The sequence below is a fragment of the Lolium rigidum genome, chromosome 4, assembly GCF_022539505.1.
Source record: "Lolium rigidum isolate FL_2022 chromosome 4, APGP_CSIRO_Lrig_0.1, whole genome shotgun sequence".
In the NCBI taxonomy this organism is placed as follows: Eukaryota; Viridiplantae; Streptophyta; class Magnoliopsida; order Poales; family Poaceae; genus Lolium; species Lolium rigidum.
In genome coordinates, this window is record NC_061511.1 from 155040573 (window position 1) to 155064382 (window position 23810).

General features: G+C 46.0%; 1 protein-coding gene across 1 annotated transcript; it reads right to left on the reverse strand.

Annotated features, from left to right (window-relative positions):
* Nucleotides 1-18853: 18853 nt before the first annotated feature.
* LOC124708668 lies at nt 18854-22687 on the reverse strand. The gene is made up of 5 exons (XM_047240344.1): nt 22422-22687; nt 21703-22325; nt 20813-20947; nt 20495-20666; nt 18854-20371 (listed from the first exon to the last, which is right to left on the reverse strand). The coding sequence occupies exons 1-5, from the start codon at nt 22675-22677 to the stop codon at nt 19080-19082; spliced, it is 2478 nt and encodes an 825-aa protein (XP_047096300.1). The 5' UTR covers nt 22678-22687; the 3' UTR covers nt 18854-19079.
* Nucleotides 22688-23810: the final 1123 nt, after the last annotated feature.

A 23810-nucleotide genomic window follows, 5' to 3' on the forward strand; every position in this document is an offset into this window, starting at 1 on the left:
TGTGAACAACGAAATGTGTTACAAATTGTTGTGGGGTTTATCATGGCACGCCATACTTATTTTATTAAAGAAATGCGGCAGAGTAAGCCCTACAATGATTTTTTAATAAAAAAAATACTAAGAACCCAAATCTGGGTCCTTGATGATTTTAACCTAGGTGACTGTGTTATACATCCACTTATCAAGGCTTACTTCTTTTTCATGACATCATATTCCAACATTTTTCCTACAACTGCATTTTGAAAAAAAATGCAAACCAACGAGGCCCTTAAGCTTTTGATCACAACTCCTCGGGAATCATGGGATTGGATGAATGAAGAGTTGTGTTGAATTGTACGGAAAATTCTTGATTTGGCACTACAAATGGTATAATTCATACTATCATATATATCCCACGTAAAAAGAACCTCATTCTGAATGTATTACTCAAAATGTGTTTATGTTTACTTGGTATATGCATTTCCATCTGTTAAACCTGCAAGTAGGAAATTAAACTTGTGTATTTTTAAAATTATATGTTGGAATGGCCAATGGAACTGTGAGGAGATAGTAAATATAAGATACATTTTCGAGACTGTGCATATAGTATAGGTGCGCATCCAAATATGTTGGATAGTTGAAAAAAAAGGAAAACTACTCATCTTGTGGAGTCCTCTGAACCATCAAAACAAATAAATGAAAACCTTGTTTGTAGAATTTATTTCCATAGCATAAGATTCTATTACAACCAATATAGGTTGTAATAACATCTTATAGTATGGGACGATGGGCCTATTAGTGTAAGAAATGTGTCAAGAGAGTTTTATTTCTTTCGTGTTTGAAATACGCGAGCAGCAAGTGCTTAATTCTTCTTATGCACTGTATCTAATACAAGCATGATCAGGTTATGCAATACTTTTGATTCGAGCCATCTAACAAGAGAATGGACATCCACACTCATACCTATTTTGTGCTCCCACACATTAACATCATACAAACATTACTATGCAATTTTAAATAGCTCAGCGCCAAGCAGAACTAACTTACTTTCAACTGATGTAGATCAAAACCATGTTTCCTCTCAACTAGCTTGATGAATACTTCCTCTGCTTTCAGTTAATTGAAGTTTTAGCTTTATTCTAAGTCAAAAAAAAAATCTCTATAGAAAAATATATCAGCATTTAGAATATTAAGTTAGTTTCATTAGATTTGGTGCATAATTTTTATGTATACTATATGTATTCGATGCCATAGATATTAACATATATTCTTATAAACTTGGTCGAACCTTAGATAACTTTAATTATTTTAGAATGGAGAAAATATAATGCATGTTACCTTCATCTCGCTAGCTAGCTAGCTAGCTCAGATCGATTTAAGTGGCAGTTTTCGCGCATTCATATAGAATTTCATAACTAGTGGACAAACGATACGGCTCATTGTTCTGATGAATGATGGACTGCACTATATCTAGATCAGTAGTACATATCCGGTGGCAGCTGAGCACACTATTTATTTGATGCATCATAGAAGTATTGATATCTGATGCAGTAGTTTACTGTTGTACCTCTTGTCCTTGTAAAACTGTCAGTGCGGCATTATCTGAGCCGCATTATTATTCATATATCCTGACCTCGGTTAAGTAAACTTGACCACGTCTCCTGTCCTTTGCGGACATGTGCTCAACAGTAACTTAATCTGTTGCTGGCAGCCTGCAGGTTCGTCGCCCCCTGGCTGACAGAATCATCGTATTCTACGGCTGTATTCATGCATGTGCTCGTTACACTTGAAGTCCTGAATATAGTAAGGGAGCAGTTGTTCTTGTTCATTACTAACCTGTAGTCGGCTAGTCGCCAAGCCTTAGCTTCTTTGAGGAGTACTGCACTTTGTTGCTGTCTGTAAGACTGTAAAGGCAGCTCAGGAAAAAATTATACTAGTCAGTTAATTCGTTTGAAAAACGATCTGCCCTGGTTTCTCCACACTTGCAAAGTTTTTCAATTGCAAACCACGCGGGGCATCGGCGCGCGATTCGCGCAAGGTGGGGATCGAATTGTTATCAAGCTAAGAGAGGCCCCAGTTTAAAGAGAGCGGAAGAGATCATGGCAATTTCCAAACCAGTTCAGCTCCCAGATTCCGTGGGGGACCGGCCGGCTTCCGGACTGCGTACTGCATCATACATTATGAACGTGAACATTGCACGACCTAGCTAAGTCTCTGCTCTTATGAGAAGTTAATTTGATCAGAACAATATGCACAGAAACGAACAGTGCGCTTTGAATGGTAAATATATCCTCCTTGGCTGAAGAAGATGTACCCTGATGTCGTTCTTGTCAAGTTCGATGCCTGCTGAGATGATGATTTTGTATGCGTTAGACAAAAAGGGCTCATGTCTCGTCACCCCCGATCCAACTTTCACTGAAATGCATGTCGAGATGATAATCGAATGCATATGCAGCCTGCAAGTACGCGTATGTTCTAATTAAGATATCGAGGGGGTGGCCTTTTGAGATCCTGAGGTGTCGAACTGCCGATGGAAGCTCAAGATTAATTAGGTTATCAGGTTCAGGACCCAGCACCTGCAATTATAATGCTCCGTCAGATCGAGACGAACCAATGAAACCCATGCGCTCATCACGGCGTACATATATTTTATCGTTGGGTAAAAGCGCAGGCGCCAAAGATAGCAGCTAGACATGTATGAAGATATTGTTACTTATTCGATTTGCACACATAAAGCATATAGGGAGAGGAGACGCTGCAGATCGGATGAATAAAAATGGAAGGTTGCAGTGTTAATTACTTTTAGTTCAGAAGCTTGATCATGCTGCCTGGAGAGTATTGTCTTCAAATGTAAGGGGGCATGGGAATGCACCGATCGTAAAACGTAAGAGACTGACTATCTTTTGTCCATTAACTACTGATAGAGCTTCGAATACATACCATAATAAGCTCTGAAAGCAGAAACTTTAGCCCCCAAACTCTAGAAACATTTCATCCAGCCAGATTAGTGCAATTCATCGTCTCTGTATGGTGGCCGGGCCTCTGAAGCTTTCCTGCTGACGCACCCTGAAGAATCTGACAACATTCATATGGTGACCAGAAAAAGCAGAAAAGCTTCAAAGAAAAAAAAGAGAAGGAGTTGAAGAGGAAAATGGAGCTGAAGCCCTTGGAGAAAAATGGGTGCTCTGTAATTTCGAAGCTTGATGGCTGGTGTCTAGTTCTCTTTCATGCTAAGTAGTTGTCCAGATGTCGATCATTATGTGTTATCGTGGGCATAAATGTTGGAGAGTTACATTAAATATAGGAAATAAATTAAAATATTAGGAAAATTATGAAAATGAACATAAATGCTAACTGGAAATTAGATAGAAACGAAAAAAATATCAAAATGTAATTGTTTTGTTTAGTCCCACATTGATTGTAGGAGGAGAACCGGAGCGACTTTTTAGATTGACGGTGTCCCATTTAACAAGGTAGTCTTTTGAGGGGAGAGGGTCGAAGGCCTGATGTAAGTTTGTGGTAGTCTATGGTTGGGCTGGGTTGGTCGGTTGAGACGCTCGTGTAGCTGGCCCATGACACATGTGGGTCGAAAAAACTGGTTAAGTGGACCTGGAATTGCGATAACAACCATTACAATAATGTCTTTGTTAGATGTATATATCTGTATATTGTAGTTTCCCCGTATGTTAGGGGGCTTCCTGCATATTTGCACCTGACAATGTGCTATATATTGTGGGCTTTGGCCCCCTGGTAATACAACAAGCATATTGCCCTAACATGGTATCAGAGCAAAAATTGATCCTCTAGTTTCTCGGGCCAACGTTGCTTGTTCGTCTCCGTCCGTCGCCCATCCGTCCGCCCCTCGTCCTCGATCGATCGGCCCCTGCTGCTCTTCCTCTCGTCCTCGATCGATTCGCCTCTGCTGCTCTTCCTCTCGTCTTCGACTGGTCGGCCCGTGCTGCTCTTCCTCACGACCGATCCAATCGATCCCCGCCTAGATCGATTCCACGCCAAGTCGCCAAGCCGCCAAGTCGCCAACCGATCGATCGCCAGGACCTGCTCTGCTCGATCTCGTCGCAGCCCCCGCCAGGACCTGCCCGCGCGCCGGAGACCCAGGCAGGGCAGTTTCGATCGGTTGATTCCCGTTTTGCCTATAAAAAAAAAGTGTGCTGATATGTCTTCTTCGTCGGGCTATGTGGCGATTCCTCGCTGCCTGGTGATTTTTGATGGCGCGAATTATCCTGATTTCGCTGCCTTCATGCGTGTCCACATGCGCGGTCTTCATCTTTGGGGTGTGCTTTCTGGCGAGGTCTCCAGTCTGCCGCGCCCCGTTGCTCCTACGGTGCCCGTTGCACCGCCGCCCGTTGCCCTTGCCCCTGATGCTACTCAGGCGGATAAGGATGCAGCCAAGAGTGCTGATGATACTTGATAACCCACAAGTATAGGGGATCGCAACAGTCTTCGAGGGAAGTACAACCCAAATTTATTGATTCGACACAAGGGGAGGTAAAGAATACTTATAAGCCTTAACAACTGAGTTGTCAATTCAGCTGCACCTGGAAAAACACTAGTAACAGGGGTGATGTGAAAGCAGCAGTAATATGATAGCAGTAGTAACAGTAACACAGCATCAGTAATAGTAACACAGAGGCAATGGCACCAGAAAATAGTTGATACTACTTCCAATGACATGTAGAACGAGTATATGATGATGAGAGATGGACCGGGGTTTCCAGCTATCTTCACTAGTGGTAACTCTCCAATAACAAGTGTTGGGTGAACAAATTACAGTTGGGAAATTGATAGGATTGAAATAGCATTAAGACAGAACATCAAGATTATTAATCATGTAGGCATGTTTTCCATATATAGTCATACGTGCTCGCAATGAGAAACTTGTATAACATCTTTTGTCCAACCAGCCGGTGGCAGCCGGGCCTCAAGGGAATCTACTCGGCAATTAAGGTACTCCTTTTAATAGAGCACGGGAGCAAAGCATTAACACTTGGTGAAAACATGTGATCCTCATATCTAAGCCTTCCCCTCCGATTATCCCGATTCTGTCGTCACTCCGGGACCTCGGGTTCCGGACATAGACATGTGCAAACAACTTGTAGATACAATCTAAGCAATAAGTATAGAGCTTAAATCTAAGATCATGCCACTCGGGCCCTAGTGACAAGCATTAAACACAACAAGATTGAAGCAACAATAACTTCACAAACTTTATAGATAGACTAATCATAATGTAACAATCCATCGGATCCCAACAAACACAACACCGATTACATCAGATGAATCTCAATCATGTGAGGCAGCACATGAGATCATTGTATTGAAGTACATGGGGGAGATAGTACCAACTAGCTACAGCTAGAACCCGTAGTCCATGGGGGAACTACTCACGGAGCATGATGGAGGCGATGGCGTTGATGGAGATGGCTTCCGGGGGCACTTCCCCGTCCCGGCAGGGTGCCGGAACAAAGACTTCTGTCCCCCGAAACGGAGTTTCGCGATGGCGGCGGCGCCCCTGGAGTCTTTCTGGAGTTTCATCAAATTGGTATCGCGTTTTTAGGTCGAAAGGGGTCTTATAGGCGAAGAGGCGGCGCAGGAGGGCGCCTGGGGCCTCCTCACCATAGGCTGGTGCGGCCAGGCCTGGGCCAGCGCCGCCTTATGGTGTGGTGGCCCTCTGGCCCGCCTCCGACTCTCCTTCGGTGTTCTGGGGTCTTCCGGGAAAAATAAGATACTGGGTCTTTGTTTCGTCGAATTCCGAGAATATTGCCCGAACAGCCTTTCCGGAACCAAAAACAGCAGAAAACGAGAACTGGCACTTCGGCATCTTGTTAATAGGTTAGTTCCGGAAAACGCATAAAAACATTATAAAGTGCGAGCAAAACATGTAGGTATTGTCATAAAACTAGCATGGAACATCAGAAATTATAGATACGTTGGAGACGTATCAATACTGCTCTGGCTGATTATGACCGGAAGGTCCAGGACCACTCTACTGCCGTTGCGACTTACCGGCTGGATCTGACTGAGTACACTCAGTGGATAGATGAGGATGCTCGTGCTGCTGCTGTTCTCACCTTCAGTGTTCTGCCTCAGTATGCTGCTGAGTTTATGGGTCTTCCCACCGCTGCTGCTCAGTGGGCTTTTCTTTGTCAGCGCTATCAGCCGTCTGGGGATCCTCTTTACCTGTTTGTGGTCCGCCAGGAGCATTCCCTTCAGCAGGGTGATTCTACTATTGATGAGTTCTACACTGAGAGTGCTGCTATTTGGCGTCAGTTTGATTCTCTTCGTACAGCTGTGTGTGCCACATGTCCCTGCTGTCTGACTGTGCGCGCGGATCTGGAGTTTCAGCGTGTTTTTGAGTTCTTGTCGCGGCTCCGTAAAGAGTTTGAGCCGCGCCGTGCCCAGCTGCTTGCCCATGGTCGTGTTCCGCTCTCTGAGGTACTTGCTGAGCTTCGTGCTGAGGAGACTCGTCTTCGTGGTGCTGGTCTTCTTGAGGTTCCCTCTGTTCTTGCTGCTCGTGGCCCTCCTGTGTCGTCTGCTCGTGGACCTTCTACGCCGCCGGCTTCGTTGAGGTCTCCAGCACCGCCGATACTCTCTACTCCTCCATTCCAGGGCCAGAGTCAGCCCCAGTAGTCTCGTGGTTTGACAGCACTTCCCTGCACCTATTGTGGCAGGACTGGTCACACTGTCTCTACTTGCTGGCAGAGGGATCCCAGCTTACGTCCGCGGTACCATACTCGTCGTCAGGCTGGTTCTTCAGGATCTTCTGCTGTTGCGCTGTCTGATCGGGACATTATCCGTGGTCTGCTTGCTGCTACAGGCTCTTCCTCGACGGGTACTGCTGGTTCTGTGCCTGGCTCTTCTGGCACCGCGCGACCACCACCTTCTACACGGTCGAGTACGTCATCCCCGTGGTATCTGGATTCTGGAGCTTCTTTCCATATGACCTCTGCGTCTTCTATTCTTTCTGCTCTTCGCTCTCTTGTTTCTCCTGTCCGTGTTATCACGGCTGATGGTACCTCTCTTCTTGTTTCCAGTCGAGGCACCCTTTAACTTCATCTTTCTCTGTTCCTGATGTTTCTCATGTTCCTAGTCTTAAGATGAACCTGTTTTCTGCTAGTCGACTTACCGATTCCGGTTGTCGCGTCATTCTTGACGCCGATTCTTATGCTTTTCGGGACCGCCGTACATAGGCCCCGGTTGGAGCTGGCCCTCGCAGCCTTGAGTCCCCGGGGCTCTGGGAGTTAGAGCGGCTTCGCGTTCCTTCTGCCGACACTTCATCGCCGGTTCTCCTGCGGTTGCTGCTTACGTCACTTGGATCTTTTCGAGCGGTGGCATCATCGGCTGGGTCACCTCCGTGGCTCCCGTTTATCGTCTTTAGTTCGTAGTGGTCTTCCGGGGTCTCGTCTCGGGATATGTGTCTTTGCATTCGTGTCAGGGTTGTAGGTTAGGCAAACAGATTCAGCTTCCCTATCCTACTAGTGCGTCTGTATCGCAGCGACCTTTTGATTTAGTTCATTCGGATGTTTGGGGTCCGGCTCCCTTTCCTTCGAAAGGGGGTCATCGATACTATATTTTGTTTATTGATGATTGTTCGCGGTACACCTGGTTGTTTCATATGCACTCTCGCAGTGAGGTGCTCTCTATTTATCAGCGTTTTGTAGCCATGGTTCGTACTCAGTATTCCACGCCTATTCGTGTGTTTCGTGCTGATTCTGCAGGAGAGTATATCTCCCAGCACCTGCGTGGTGTTCTTGTTGAGTAGGGCACCATTGCCCAGTTCTCGTGTCCCGGCGCCCATTCTCAAAATGGTGTCGCCGAGCGTAAGCATCGTCATATTATTGAGACTACCCGTGCTATGATGATTGCTTCCTCTCTTCCGCCGCATTTCTGGGCTGAGGCTATCGCTACGTCAACTTACCTTATTAACATTCAGCCTTCTGCTTCCCTTCAAGGTGGCATTCCTCTCGAGCGTCTTTCTGGTCGCTCTCCAGATTACTCGACTCTTCGTTTATTTGGTTGCGTTTGCTATGTTCTTCTCCCTCCTCGCGAACGCACCAAACTGACCGCTCAGTCTGTTGAGTGTGTTTTTCTCGGATACAATGATGAGCATAAGGGCTATCGCTGTTGGGACCCTGTTGGTCGTCGTATGTGCATCTCTCGTGACGTCACGTTTGATGAGACGCGTCCCTTCTATCACCGCCCCACCTCGGGTACTTACCCGGTGGATGATATCTCTTTTCTTCTTTTTCCGGATGCACCACCTGCTGTCCCTTCTCCTCCCCCTCCTAGTTCTGATGCGCCCCCTTCGGCACCATCCTCTCTTCCGTCTAGTCCACCTAGTACTCCTCGTTCTCCGGCTTCGGATCCTTCCGATGATGTCCCTTCTTCCTCTTCTTATGATGAGTTGTCCTCCGCCGATGAGCTTCCCCCTTCACGGCCTGTTCGTCAGCGTCGTGCTCCAGCCCGTTACTCTCCTAGTCAGTATGGTCTCTCTGTCGTTTCCGAGCCGACTTCTTATCGGGATGCCGAGCGTCATCCTGAATGGCAGCTTGCCATGGTTGAGGAGATCGCTGCGCTTGAGCGCGCTGGCACTTGGGATCTTGTTTCTCCCCCTTCTGGTGTTCGTCCTATCACGTGTAAGTGGGTCTATAAAATTAAGACTCGCTCTGATTGATCTCTTGAGCGCTATAAAGCGCGTCTTGTGGCTCCTGGCTTCCAGCAGGAGCACGGCCGTGACTATGATGAGACTTTTGCCCCTGTGGCTCATATGATCACTGTGCGTACCCTTCTTGTTGTTGCTTCTGTTCGACGCTGGTCTGCGTCCCAGCTTGATGTTCAGAACGATTTTCTTAATGGCGAGTTGAGTGAGGAGGTTTACATGTAGCCTCCTCATGGGTATTCTATTCCCGATGGGATCGTTTGTCGTCTTCGACGTTCTCTCTATGGTCTCAAAAAGACCCCTCGTTCCTGGTTTGAGCGCTTCGCCTCTGTGGTGACTGCTACTGGTTTCTCTCCTAGTATTCATGATCCAGCACTTTTCGTTCACACTTCTCCTCGCGGACGCACTCTTCTTCTTCTCTATGCTGATGATATGATCATTACTGGTGATGATCCCGAGTATATTGCCTTTGTCAAGGCTCGTCTTTGAGATCAGTTTCTTATGACTGATCTTGGTCCTCTTCGCTGGCATTGAGGTTTCCTCCACTTTCGATGGCTTTTCTATCTCTCAGGAAAAGTACATTCAGGATCTTCTTGCTCGTGCTACTCTTGGGGATGAGCGCACGGTTGATACTCCTATGGAGCTTAATGTTAAGCTTCGTCCTACTGATGGTGATCCTCTTCTTGATCCCACCTGTTATCGTCATCTTGTTGGGAGTCTTGTTTATCTTGTTGTCACTCGTCCTGATATTTCTTATCCTGTTCATATTCTGAGTCAGTTTGTCTCAACTCCTACCACTGTTCACTACAGTCATCTCCTCCGTGTTCTTCGTTATCTTCGTGGCACTATCACTCGTCGCCTTTTCTTTCCCCGTTCCAGCTCTCTCTAGCTCCAGTGCTACTCGGATGCTACGTGGGCGAGTGATCCTACGGATCGTCGTTCACTTTCTGCTTACTGTGTGTTTCTTGGTGGTTCGCTTGTTGCTTGGAAGACGAAGAAATATGTAGCAGTTTCCCGTTCGAGTGTTGAGACTGAGTTGCGGGCTATGGCTTTGTTGATTGCTGAGGTGACCTGGTTACGGTGGTTGCTTGCAGATTTTGGGATCTCTGTTACGACACCCACTCCACTTTTGTCTGACAGTACAGGTGCTATCAGTATTGCACGTGATCCAGTCAAGCATGAGCTGACCAAGCATATTGGTGTTGATGCTTTTTATACACGTGCTCAGGTGCAGGATGATGTTGTTGCGTTTCATTATGTGCCTTCAGATTTGCAGTTGGCGGATTTATTTACGAAGGCACAGACTCGAGCGCAGCATGATTTCTTACTCTCCAAAACTCAGTGTTGTGGATCCACCATGAGTTTGAGGGGGGTGTTAGATGTATATATCTGCATATTGTAGTTTCCCCATATGTTAGGGGGCTTCATGCATATTTGCACCTAACCATGTACTATATATTGTGGCCTTTGGCCCCCTGGTAATACAACAAGCATATTGCCCTAACAGTCTTCAAGTTCTCGTAATTTTTTTCGAATTTCACCGTTAATTTTTTTAAGTACTAATTTTCCTAACTCCAAATTTTCTTTCTGAATCCCTTTTTATATTTGCGGAATATACACGTGCAAAAAAAGATGGAAATTTTGAGAGGTTAATGGTTCAATTATTGGTTTTAAAGTTTACAGTTGCGGATGGAGCCTATCGTAGCGCAGAAGGCAACACAGGAGGGGGCGTGGTCGTGCGAGACCACCATGGAGGTTTCCTTGCGGGAGCTTGCCATTTTTTCACCAATGTTGCAGATGCGGAAGGGGCTGAACTCCATGCTTGCCGCCAGGGACTTCTACTAGCAAGAAGATTGCAGGTTCCGAAGGTTGTGTTGGAAACGGACAGCTCTGTGGTGGTGTCCAAACTGATCCAGAAAGGAATGGACCGGTCATTTTATGGTCCCTTAATTGAAGAAATCAAGGAACTTCTTCGAGGTTTCGATGAGGGTCTGGCGCAAGTCGTACGGCGAACAGCAAATAGTGCTGCTCATAGGTTGGCTAAGGAGGGCTGCGAGAATAAGGTTTCTAGAGGTTGGCTTGGTGTCCCACCAGGTTTTATTGTAAATGTTCTGAACTCGGATGTTTTGGTGAGTTAATAAAGTTCGCAGCGTTTCTCTCAAAAAAAAAAAGTTTACAGTTGCAGTGTAAATTTTGTAAGTAGCGAGAAGGAAAAATGACTTCCCCTAAAATGTATGTAACCCACGGAAACATAGGAATTGTCCATGTCAAATGAAAATATCCTACACGAAATAGAAAACAAAAGCATGAGCTGATAAGGGGATTTGTTGGTTGGATACTCTGGAATAGGTTATTGAATGATTGGAAATGCCTGTTGGCGATGGTAGGGAGTGGTGCTCCCACGCTCATGTCTTGTCAAGCGAATGCAACAAACATTCTTCCTGCACATTTAGCATCCTTTCACTCATCTATGTCATGCATGTTCCAATAGGTTGCTCCCGGCTCTCATCCTCTTCTATCCTCCTCAGAGCTCGTCCTCCGTCCCCTCGACGGCCTGCCTCTCACACACAAGGTTATAAGTCTAGGCGGGTTTTCAACTTTAGTTTGTGAAAATTTGACATCCCACCAAAATCTCAAAATTTTAAAAAAAATCCACAATTTTTGAAAGTCGGTTAAAAAATATCCCGTCTAAACTTAAACAAATTTAAATGAAATTTGACTAAATTTGAATCCCATTTGATTTTAATCTGAATTTTATTAGATTTTAATTAGAATCTTGTCCAAAAGAATCGAGATAAATATTTTTTGAACTCGCCAAAATTTCACAAAAATTATGTTGCGATTTCACACTATTGCTTCTAATGAACTGTAAATCCAGATGCCATGCTTAGCATGAAGGTAAGATCATCGGGATCCGTCTTGTGAGCCTAGCACCGCCGATGATTGTGCTCTGCTAGAAATTATCTATATCGTCGTCGATATGATGAAAAATCCTACGGACGCACTAGGTACCCTTAAAAACACTGGAATTTTGAACTCGATAAGTCCTTCGTGGCCTGGGCTGAATTACACCAATTATCCTAATTCGTGTCCGGGGATGCGAGTTTGAAGTAGGTACTTGCAATGGATCCGGCAATTAACTGGTTCCCGAACTATCGGATGCACCAGGCCTGTTTACCAAAATCCGTACGACTATATAGCATTAAACATCGGCTAAAACAACCAGTCAACTATAGATTCAAGCCATGAAGAAAGAAGTTGAAGGATTGCGATTCAACCTGAGACGAATACTTCCTAGGATGCTTCACAAAGTTTGAAATCCAATACTTCATCGAGTAGTATAACTTGAGTCTATGCGTGGCTGCAAGCACATACCCATAGACTCGGGGGCTACTCCCAGCAGGAGCGTTGGTTGCGCACCCGACAGAAAATATTGAAGAACCCAACAACTTCGGCTACTGCGTCTACCAAACAACGCACTCGATATTTCGGTAAACAAACATATTAGGTTAATTCTTTACTCAAACAAAGCTTCGAGTTCCTTTTACAGGTGAATGAATCAACGTTTATAGACTCAACTTGATTCTATGACTCAAGTAGAGCCTACTCCCATGGGAAGCTTATGGATGCAAAAAAGTCGACATCTTCATCAAGTTCTTATTCGAGTAGTACAACTTGAGTCTACGCGCGGCTGCAAGTACCCGTCCATAAACTCGGAGCTACTCCCATCGGAAGCGTTGTACAGGCACCCGATAGAAAAACAACTTTGACTCTTCATCAAGTACAGATTTAACACTCTTCGACTGATCAAGACACTTGGAGGCGATATTCGTAATACTTGAGTCTCTGCGCAAGTCTTCGACTTCCCTAGACACTCGGGGGCTATTTTCATGGGTATACCCTTTCGGGTATCCATTATTGCTGTACCCGGTGCGGCTAATTGTGGAGGTGGACCATCACAAGGACTCGACAAGTTGAACCCGCATGTAATATCGACTTGGACTACAAGAAAGAGGACTCCAATATGTAATAGACTAGGACTCTTGTAACAGACTAGCTTGGTTGCAAATATAAAGCTAGGCATGGGCACCCCTTAAAACAGAGGATGATACCCGCAGATTAGACATAGACTAGATACAATCTGCCTACGACGGCACCCTGTAAACACATCTATCATATACTGGATTGCTAGCAGGATGTAGCGATCCTTCACCATGAAGACGTGAACCTGGGTACGTACGTCGTGTGCCATCTCGCTTCCGGAGTCTCTAGGCATCGTCTTTCCCTTAAACCTAAGTCCATAATCTTGGACATTGCCGAGGATACAACCTCGTGAGGAGCCTAACGAGGTATTACCCATCTGATGTCCCTTCGCTCCATCTTCTTCCTGACCATTTCCCTTACCTGTCCTCCTCTTGCCCCACCCATGCATACATGGATAATGCATGACCAAAACTTGTTGATCCATGTTAAGTAGTAGCAACTCGTCAGCCAATGGATTCACATGCACACATAATTTGGCATGAACTGTTGGATAATTAGGCAATAATTACAGGATTATTTCCAGAACATAAATCATGACATAAACAGCTACTACCACGGGCAACTCGAACACACTAGACCATTCGGCAACATGGTCGACATAAACATGTAGTAGCTAAACATGATGACAATGACGACGAAGGCGAAGACGCAACCTCACCACGTCGAGGAGTTGAAGACAAGCCATGATGAAAGTCGCGAGCAGTTGTCGTGCGTAGAGCTTTCAAAAATATAGTTCGCGCTCTCGAACGGGATCAAAAAGACGGGTAATTCCGGAGACCTGCTCTATTGCTCGCCGGTGCACACCGACTCTCGGCACCCCCACCTCTTGCCATTGAGGTCCCACAAAGATGTGTTTTTTAAATTTAGGAGAATTCTGAAATCATACATGGGCCATTCAGGTTTGGCCCACACATGGGCCACTCAAACTGGCTCGCTATTTCTACCAAGCAATCCCATAATTACAGCTTCATGCAGCTTCAGACGTACGAATGCCCAAAGGGATCATTAAGGAGGAGCCGTGCATTCATGAATCATGGATACCCGCTACATATAAGGTTAAGCACAGTGACTATGCATATGGTTTAGAACGCATGATGCATCACGTACGTACCAGCCTAATCTAGCTAGGCCCTCCGATCCACAGAGATGGATGCCCAGATCGATCAAGGGGTCCCCGTGAGAACTCGCCAAGCCGCGCGGTGCGCTGGTGGTGGGGGAGCAGCTACCTCCTACAGCGGCATGCATAGCACAGCCACCGCGCTAGCTAGGGCACGCGTTCAGTAATGGCTGTGGCCGATCGATGATCAAAAGGGGGCCGGTGTAGTATTATTGTGCGTCTCGTGTAGGGGACCCCCTCGGCGAAGGCGACATGTCACGGTACGTAAACGGCCGGCCGGGAGTGAATAGGAAGCCCATATCAACAACATACATGTTCAATGGTGCTGCTATCGCAAATTTCAAAGGTTTTAGCAGCTGGCTGTCTCACACAGTCTCACTGGTTGTGTACGTAACTCTATGGGGGGATCTATTTCCACAGGTACTGTACACGGCCATGCTCTGATTGAAATACACGATCCTACTCCGTCCGATCTCTTTCAGATCCCCACCGCGTACGTACGTCCACGGTAACAGTGCACACGCCGCATGCAGCCACTGAGCCACCGGAGACGGTACGTACGGGATAACGGGACCAGCCCGATCTCCGCGCGCGCGCCGGCTTTGATTTGTTCCCACCACAACACGAGACGTGGGCCGCCGCGCCGCGCGTGCCCGCCCGCCATGCATTCACAACACGACGAATACAAAAAAAAACATTAATTTATAAAAAAGTCCAGCTAATTTGCGAAAAAATGGGCAAAAATCATAGACCAACGCCAACACCGTCGGCCCAAGCACACACTCTATACACGGCCAAAGTGAATGTACAACCTAGCCACCTAGGTTTAATTCTCGAAATGCAGATTCGGATTATAATTATTATAAAACCAAGCTTCATTGGCTTCATATCTTTCAAACAAAAACACCATTTCATCGAGATCAGGAAGCCTTTAGAGACTACCATCCCGACATATCACCGCAAGCGCTCGAGCCACGACATCGCAACTGCCGCCGCGCACCCCGGCCTAAAAGCCAAACTCCTCCTCTGAAGCTCGTCGGCCGAGCCGACAACCTCGTCGCACCGGCGACAAGATTGTCAACCAAGCCATGTGAGCAACAATCCCGTCCCGTGAACCATCTGCCCACCATGGTTCCCGAGGCCGAGCAACCGAGCACCATACACTGGGGTGTTGCCCCTGACATCCACCTCTGAACCACGAGCTACCACAGGACCCTTCAATCGGTGCCAACTCCAAGAACGAAGCCCAAAGGGGTGAGTGACGCGTGGCACCACCCTTGTCTGATCCCAGATGAGGTCTTAGGTTTCCCCGGGAGTTGTCCCAAGCGGGGAAGCATGCAACCACTTTACGAGGGTTAACCTAGGCAATGCCCACAAGTATGGACTTGGATTTTAGGGAGAAAAGGTACACTTGTGGTTCCATCAACTTGTCAGACAAACGATGTATCCTATGTATATTGACTAGACGCTAAAGTCGCCGAGATTGTATTGAATCTAGATTTACAATGGTGCGTCACAAGGCAAAAGTTCTGGATCCTCCCTCAGTGGATTCTCCTAGCCCTTATATAATGGGCTATGTCTCAGAGTCCAAACCCGGGTCGGTTACTTATTACATGTCAGTTTACCTGATATGGCCTATACTTGCCTATTCTATATAGTTTCTGGGCTTTGATTTTCCTCCACACTTAATGGGCGTTGCATACTTCTTCATGGATCCGTACCAGGGATAACAACGATGAGTACCCAATATGGTATACCCATGTCAACTACCTCAAGGCTGCTTTTGAAGAAGGCAGTGGCACCAAGAGCGTCGTGCCCTAGCCATAGGCTGAGAGCAAGGCCTTAGCCCAACGTTGCATTACACTCACCACCAGACGAGGACCAATTGAGCCACAGTTGTCCTTCCAAGCCCGACGCTCGCCGACCCCGTGCGCCCGACAAAAAAAACATAGTTGGATATATTTTTCACGGATTCAGGTCGGAGGGATATGGACCAGTTTCGAATTGGAACATGGATATACTAAACAACGAATCAGAAATAGGGCGAACTCGAACCGGAAACAAAAATACTTGGATATATGATCTCACCGGTAGGTAGTTATAGTTCTTGCAAATCTTGAGAGAGATTTAAACTTTCAACCTTGTGTAGCTAAGAAAAAGAAGACACGATACGCTAAAATCAAGCATTGATAGAAAATTAGAGCTAAGCATGCTAGCCCAATGAATTTGGTAGCTCAATAAGTACTAACCTTTCGAGATTTGCCTTGGATTTTGACTAACATATAAGATTATCCAGTTAAAAATCTTCGAATTATCTTAATGAAATTTAGGATAATCTATATTTGCATGCTATTAGTTATATCATATCATATACCGCATATAGAGCACTACTTCAAAATCAAATATTCTTATCCACTGAATTCTTTAATTAAATATAAATACCTTAAAATAAATTCGAGGCCGATTTCAAGGTGAAAATTACTCTATCCATTTACAGTCATATCTGCTTACCACCTTACCAGGCAACCATGCCGGGATCGATCGAGCACAAGACCGGCACCGCTCCATATATACCAATCTCCGGCAGCCCGCAGGCTGCACGTACCTGCCGCGCGTGCTAGCTGCCGCTGTGGACAGAGGATAAAGATACCGGCCATGACTGGCACTGGCATCGGCATCCATCTGTGGCCGGCCGGTACGTACGTGGATCCTCTGCCGTGGCAGCAGTATTGACCGTGTTGACTTATTATTCCCCTTGTGCGTATACGTACCCTGTATAAGCATGGTTCTACCGTGCGTCCGGCCGGTGTATATATGGAAAGATGTCTCAAAAGAAAGTCGATCTATGTCCCACTAATTTTAGATTTTGCCCTTGGGTGGCACTAAGCTTAGATTTTGTAAGTCCCGACAACTTCAAAAAAGACTGCAACTGAGGGTTTATAAAATGGGAATAACCTCTCGAACAATCGAGCTTACTTCTCGATCAATTGCAACAAGCTAGTACTTACAACTCACATGATAGTTAACCGATCTCCTTTTTTTTGCGGGAAACCGATCTCCTAATCTTCTCTTTACTACTTAGTTAAATTTAATTAAGTTATAGGGTCAGAACGAGATTTTATTTAATTGCGCAAGCAAGCTAGACACAAGTTAGTTTTTTGTCGACTGAAAACTAGCCGAGAGACTGAGACTAAGAAAAGCCACAACAAGAAGTTGAGGATGAAAGTATCACCCGGCCGTTCCGGACCTGACGTGTACGTATGGACTTTACATCCAGGTGGAGCCTGAGACCTTTCTAGGCTTATGATGGAACTTGAGCATAACGTGCCGGAGTTAACAAGAGCTTGGAGCCATGGCTACCCGTGGGTTGTGTACTTGTGTACGTATTACGTACCTGTCAGGACTAACAGCACATGCCTTTTTTTAACACAAGGAGCTTTTCATTGAAGAACACAGGTACATTTTACAAGCAGGTCCATTTGCATCTCGCCCTAAAGAAACTCTAATTTGAAGATGAGACCTCCAACTTTACAAAAAAGCATCCTAAAAGAAAAGAAGAAAAAGCGATCAAGGACAATGGTGCCTCTGCCACCAAACGCCGGTGAACTCCAAGCATCTCCGCCGAGCTCCGAGAGCAGCAAGCTCGAAAGCTCTCCTCCAACGACAAGATCCAGCCACTAGCTACAACCAGAAGTCTGGGGGATAAACTACTTGGCCTTCTAGAAGCGTCGAGCTCCAGCGATGGATCGACATGACCCCTGGCATGGAGGTTAAAGATGGGCCACCTTTTTGGCTGAAGATCACGGCGACAATCGTGGCCACCATGTGTTGCGGTCGAAGAAGAACATCACCTCTAGGACGCCACTCTGTAGATCCGCCAAAGACAGCATCACCTAGGAGCTCCTCTTCTTCTCCACCACCACGGTGGCTTAAAAGAGGAGGGACCAAGGCAGCGCCGCCCAGATCCAGAGAGCAGCAAAAGAGCTTTATTGGGGGGGGGGGGTAGGAGCTCTGTCACCGCTCACCTCCGGCTCCCTCTGTCGGAGCTCCACGAGCAGCAGCAACACCACCACAAGCCGCAGAGAGCAGCTCAAACTCCACCGCCAGATCCCCAAGAGCATTACGCCATACTTCACATGGGTAAAGCTAAAAACTAGACTATATCTAGCCCTAAATCTACTCCTATCTACTCCAGCGCGTCTCCTCAACCAACTCCGGTTGGCTATTTCAGCGAAGAAGGCCTTGGATCGGCCCGGTCAGCAGTGGAGAACTCCAAAGCTACTGTAGCGGCTTGAGAGAGAGTAGCGGGAGAAGTGAGCGGTGTCTCACAACAGCGCATACCTTACAGGCTCAAACGGCCAGTGCCATGTTTGTGGAAGCTATACCAATATATCGACTCGCAAGAGAAGCTAATATGCAGTAACCTGAATAAGATATACAGACCACAACCACAACCTGTTTATCATACGGAGAAAGGAAAATGACTGGAGGATAGGCATGACAGGTTACTGACTTGTAACAGCGTATCATCGACCCACTAGCTGCAACTTCAGTTTAAGTGGGAAATGCACTTTGGCTCATAGGAGCATTTGCTTCTATTATGTGAATTCACATTTCGAAGTGTTAAAAAATTCTAAACTAAATTTTTACATGTACATCTAGACATTTATGTTGGTACATAAATTTTCAAAAAAATAAATTTTTTATGTGGTTCCTGTAAAAAGATAAATTTTGATGTTGTAACACGACTACGTACAGCACAATTTTTTGTCTTTTTTGTACACACCACGCAAAATATTGTCTTTTCATAAAAACTTTTGTACGAACATAGAATGTTACTATGTACACCAAAAAAATTATGTCAATTTTTTTGACTTTTTTAAAATTAATTTTTTATTATTTTGTATAATGGGAGCATTTGCTTCTATGAGCCAAAATGCCACCTCCAGTTTAAGTTTGCCTCTTTGGCCTGTTTGCCAGCATGCAAGATATTCTCCATGAGAACATGCTCACACAGGTGATCTGACGAGGAGATCAAGGGCAATTCTTGAAACACTGCACTGCAAAGATGGGAGCCCCCTACAGTTGAAAGCCAAGAAGTTTTTGGTTTACGACAAAACTATCTTACACATCGGGATGCACTGCTTTAAACCACACAGATACACCACTATAATAATAACACACCTAGCGAGGCGTCACTGAGGAAGAGGCTTACAAAGGCCCCTAGTTTGCACGGTTGCGCCACAAACAGGGAAGCGGAAATTAGAAGACGACGTCAGAGGCCGAGATACCCCACAGCTCACCAGGAGTGCCCTTCACCAAGTCTTTACCGCAGAAAATAGCCTGGATCAAGCTTTTAGGAAACGAAACCTGCAAGATCTCCACACACCTGTTTATGGCATGTTCATCCACTTCATCGTCTTTTACCATGCCCAGCTTCCTAAGCAATATAGCACGTGCCCCCTGATCCGAGATGGGACGTTTTATTTTGATGTTGGAAGGTAGCCGGAAACGCGGAAGGCGCTTAACCTTTGCAATCTTATGTGCCAACCCCCCGACTTCCTGGGGCACACTTAACAATGGCGCCGGCGGAGGCAGGGCATCGTCTGCCAACCCTGAATGATCTTTCTCAAGCTGTGAAGGTGTACCTTTATGCGTAGACAAAAGCGGTACTTCGATAGACGGAAAGGTCGGGATCGCTGGAGTCTCTCCAGTTATCTCTAGTGGCTCGCTCGCCGATGGCAATGTTATTTTCTCTAACACTGCAGCAGGTGATGGAGGTGGCTGACAGCTAGGGACCTGCAGCCCTACAGTACAAGGGTGCTCCTCAACACATTCCACGTTCCCAGCAATTGAGGATGCTTCCAAATCAGGACGGGACTTCAGAACTCTAAGCCTAGCCATAACAGCATCATCAACCTCATCTGCTATGTCCATGCTTGCATTTAGCTGCTGTTTGCTGCTTTCCAGACCCAAAGAGAGTATATTATCAGCACGAGACTTCAAAATTTGTAGCCTCGCTAAAAGACGATCTCCAACTGAAGATGATGCCTTGCTTTCTTTTTGCTGCTCCTCACACTTGTTATCACCCAATGACCTTAAATTCCGCTCTAGCACTTCCAAGCGAGTACACACTTCAGCACCTGCATCATCAATCTCACCTGACATATTTGTGCCTGCATCTCTCTGTTGCTTGCTGCTTTCCAGACCCAAGCAGGTTATATTATCAGCACAGGACTTCAAAATCCGTAACCTTGCCAAAACAGCATCATCAACTGCATATGACCCATCACTCTCTCTTTGTTGCTCCTCATACTTGTTCTCACCCAAAGAGCTTAAAGTGTCAAGGCGGGACTCTAGAACTTTCAGTCGAGCAAACATTCCATCCACTGTGTCATCAACCTCATTCACGATGCTCTTTTTTGTAGCGATAATGGACCTTGGAGACAATATAGGAGGTGGCAGTGGCGCACGACCAGGACAGGCACTGCTTGCTTCGGCATGACTATATGGTTTGCCACCACATACAGGTAATCCAGGGGCCTTATCACCTTCTGGTGGGTCAATAGGAATTGCATTGACCAAAATAAGTTACATATGTAAGTAAGGATATTAAAGCATGTAGAGAATCTCGAAAAAATATCCAAATACAGTAAACCACAATCACATCTTGGTACCTGTTTCTGTGTTGTGGCCTTTGTTTGCTGCAAGCTTCATACGGGTAACCTGAAGCTCATATTTGAGTTTACACACTGAAGCTTCTGCTTCAATCCACAATTTTTTGTAGATTGACACTTGAGAAACTTCAGAATCATCAAGCATCTTATCTTCTGGGAGCTTAGGAAAAGCCTGAAGGCAAGAGTACAACATAAGGTGCATGCACTGGGCAAAAGGTAGCATTGGTTCGAATTAAAAATCAGTGGCATGTCCCAAATAGTACATGCACTGAACGGAACAGAATTTTGGTATCATATTCAAATAGTGACCGAAGTTACCTGTGAAAAATAGGCATTAAATTCTGAATCCGTGTTCGTTGACACCGAGTGTTCAGGGATTGCCACTGAGAAATTATTCCTCAAGCAACTCAGTTGACTGGAGTTTCTCAAACAATCATCGCCTTTTAATGTAGCCTTGTACAAGACAGAAAAAGAAAGCAATGAGTAAAAACTAACCAAAAAACAATCCTTATCCGTATTTAAAGTCTAAAAAGCAAGATTTCTTTCGCACGCCACAAAAGGGAACTAGCAAAAGAGTTAAAGATGTCCATTTCTTGATTCATATCCGAAAACTTGTAATTTTACTCAAAGGGGGTGAATTCTTATTGTTGCAACCAAACAGAGAAATGTGTGAATAAAAGAAGATTGCAACGGTCCCGTATCATACTTATATATAAAGCTGGATGGACTTCCATATAATAACACTGTATCAGGTCAAAGAAGTAAAATTAACATGTTTTCCATAGAATATGAATCATATACACACATAACAAGCACTGGTTACGTTGGGAGATTGACATCTAACAACTTCCATAATTTGCATCAGTTCAAAATCAGTATTCTGAAGTCTCACTGAGTTCGAAGTACGACATGTCAAGTTCTCCAATTACATTATGGTTTTCATAAAATATAATTTACGACAGTAGTCTGGACAAACATATAGTGTTGTGTGACATTTAGTATGGACGTTTTGGTTGTCTTATTTCTGAGTTCATTTTCCTGTTTGGGGAAGCTATGTTGCAGGTATAGTGTTTTAGACTGCAAAACTGGATATACTCCTATTGTACTAGTTTGGTAAGCTCTTTTAATCTGGCAGTTTTTCTGGTCTATGGTCTATTAAATTATGATATGAGTTAAATATGTGGCATAAAAGAATTTGCAAAGCATACCTTGCCTCCTTTGGAACTAACAGCTTTCAGATTCCGAATAATTGATTTCAGATTTTCTTTTTCATATTCATGTAATGAAGAACCATCATTGCAAGTAGATAGAAGAACTGCTGACAAATTGTGCATTAGCTCTAGAAATATTGCTCGATTCCTAGAGCTGGAGTCAGACATCTGCAACATGTTCCGCTCAGCATCTGGATGGCAGTGAGAGTGTTCTTGACCTTCTTCTGCAAGTGTTTGAGTGTCTGCAGTTTTTTCTGCCTCTGCTGCTTGAGAAGAATTATTTCCAAGTACCCCTTCACTTGTTAGACTCTTAGCAGGAACCGCAGGAGCACCACTGATGAGACTTGATGCAGAGACTGAAGGATCCTGATTTGGAACAGGTCGTGGATAAAAACATCCTACACTTTCAGAACCAATACCATCGAGTAATATACTCGAGAAGGCACTCTGTTGCTGACAGCGAGATGATAGTCCAAGAGCCTCTGAAGTTTCTCCACAAGTTCCTGGGCGCTTCTCACTTATCAACTCTGAGTTCTCTGCTCTTAAGGGATGCGGGTCAACAAAGTTACCGAAGTGATACTCAGAGTATATGCCATATGGGGCACTATCAAAAACTTCACCTACAATATGTACAACATTGCCAGAAATCATGAAATCGCCTACAATATATACTAAGCAGTATAGTAACTGGAGTTGATATCGGGTAAAGGCGTTACCAGTATACCCTAGTGAGGCAGCAGCGGCGGCGCCCGGGGCCATGAAACTCGCGCGGGCTTCCATCAACGACGGATCCCCCCACTCGCCGGCCGCGTTGAGGGAAGGGGCGGCGGGGACAGCAAAGCTAGGGTTGGGGAATGTTGGGCCTGCGGGATGGGATCCGGACACAGTGAAGGGCGCAGCGGACGTAGAGAGGGGTGGTAGCGCCAAGTGCTGCGGCGGATTGCCCCGAGGATCGCCCGGATAGGTGAGCATTCCGCCGGCGACGAGCGGCTGCGGGTTTGGGACTCGGGGTGTAGCGGACCGAATGGGGCTGCTGCGCGACACGTGCGACTGCTCTGGTAAACGCTGGACTGGGCAAGTTGGGCGGCATCCGTGTTTGGTTGCCCGCATGATAACCATTAGGGGCGCGTTTGGTAGGCTGGGCGTTCTGCACCACTAGCGCAGTGAGACGGGCGTCTCGAACGGGCCATGGACCACATCCGATTCAGTGTTTGCCATCCTGTGTTGCATTGGTCTGAACAGAAGTGTAGGTTGTTTGGATGCATGAATAAAGTGTTACATCTCTGTTCAGCCACAACACATGTGTTTGGTTGCTATTTTAGGCACCTAGGCAAAGTTTCTCCTCACCACAATATGGTGATCTTACTCAAACACAGGCATAAGCACGAAAGACAGTTATTACCAGAGACAGCAGCAGAGACAGGGATCAAACATCTGCACCTTAACAGCGAGGATCAACCTAAGGGCCCTCGCGATGCCTCTTGCAGCTGAAGATCTTTGGAGCACGAAGTCTCCTTCCTAAAGACGTCGACCTTGAAGCCGTCGTCCTTAGGGGTGAAGACGATCGTGTCGTCGACGCAGAGGAAAATCATGGCGGCGAACTCATACCAGGACTTGATAAATCCAACGCGCTGGGCCGTCCACTGGAGCTGCACCTTCCACTCGCAGCGCTCGCCCATGTACAAGCACACCTTCACCGGCGGGCCATTGTTCTTCAGCTTGTACTTGGTGATCAGATGTTGCTCCATGTAGGGCGGCACGGCGAGGGCAAGGAGGTCCGGGCTCTCCAGCTGCACGAAGAACGTCGGCACCGCTGCCTAGGAGAGTGCCCCAGGTTAGCAGGACAGCCGACATGAACCCTTGGCGCGGTGATCTGCCAGTGCGCTTCCATGAACCCTTCTTTGGGGTCACGAAGATGCACCCGGACGTCTATGTCCCTTGCGTCCAGTATGGGCCCTTCCGGAAAGGTTTCTAGGAAGAGCCAGTTCTGCAAATACAATGACAATGCAAAGTGTTAGCCATACTTGCGTTGTCGGCACCAGAGACAGGGATCAACTCCATGATGGCCATGACAATCACAAGATCGTCATGCCAATGCCAATGTC

What these genes read in the sequence shown, in the direction of transcription:
- LOC124708668 (XM_047240344.1), bottom strand. Translation starts at nt 22,677, where the DNA reads ATGCTCACCTATCCGGGCGATCCTCGGGGCAATCCGCCGCAGCACTTG. An exon ending in TGCCTCACTAGGGTATACTG is followed by an intron (nt 22,326 to 22,421) that starts GTAACGCCTTTA and finishes TACATATTGTAG; the next exon opens with GTGAAGTTTTTGATAGTGCC. An exon ending in TTAGTTCCAAAGGAGGCAAG is followed by an intron (nt 20,948 to 21,702) that starts GTATGCTTTGCA and finishes GTCTTGTACAAG; the next exon opens with GCTACATTAAAAGGCGATGA.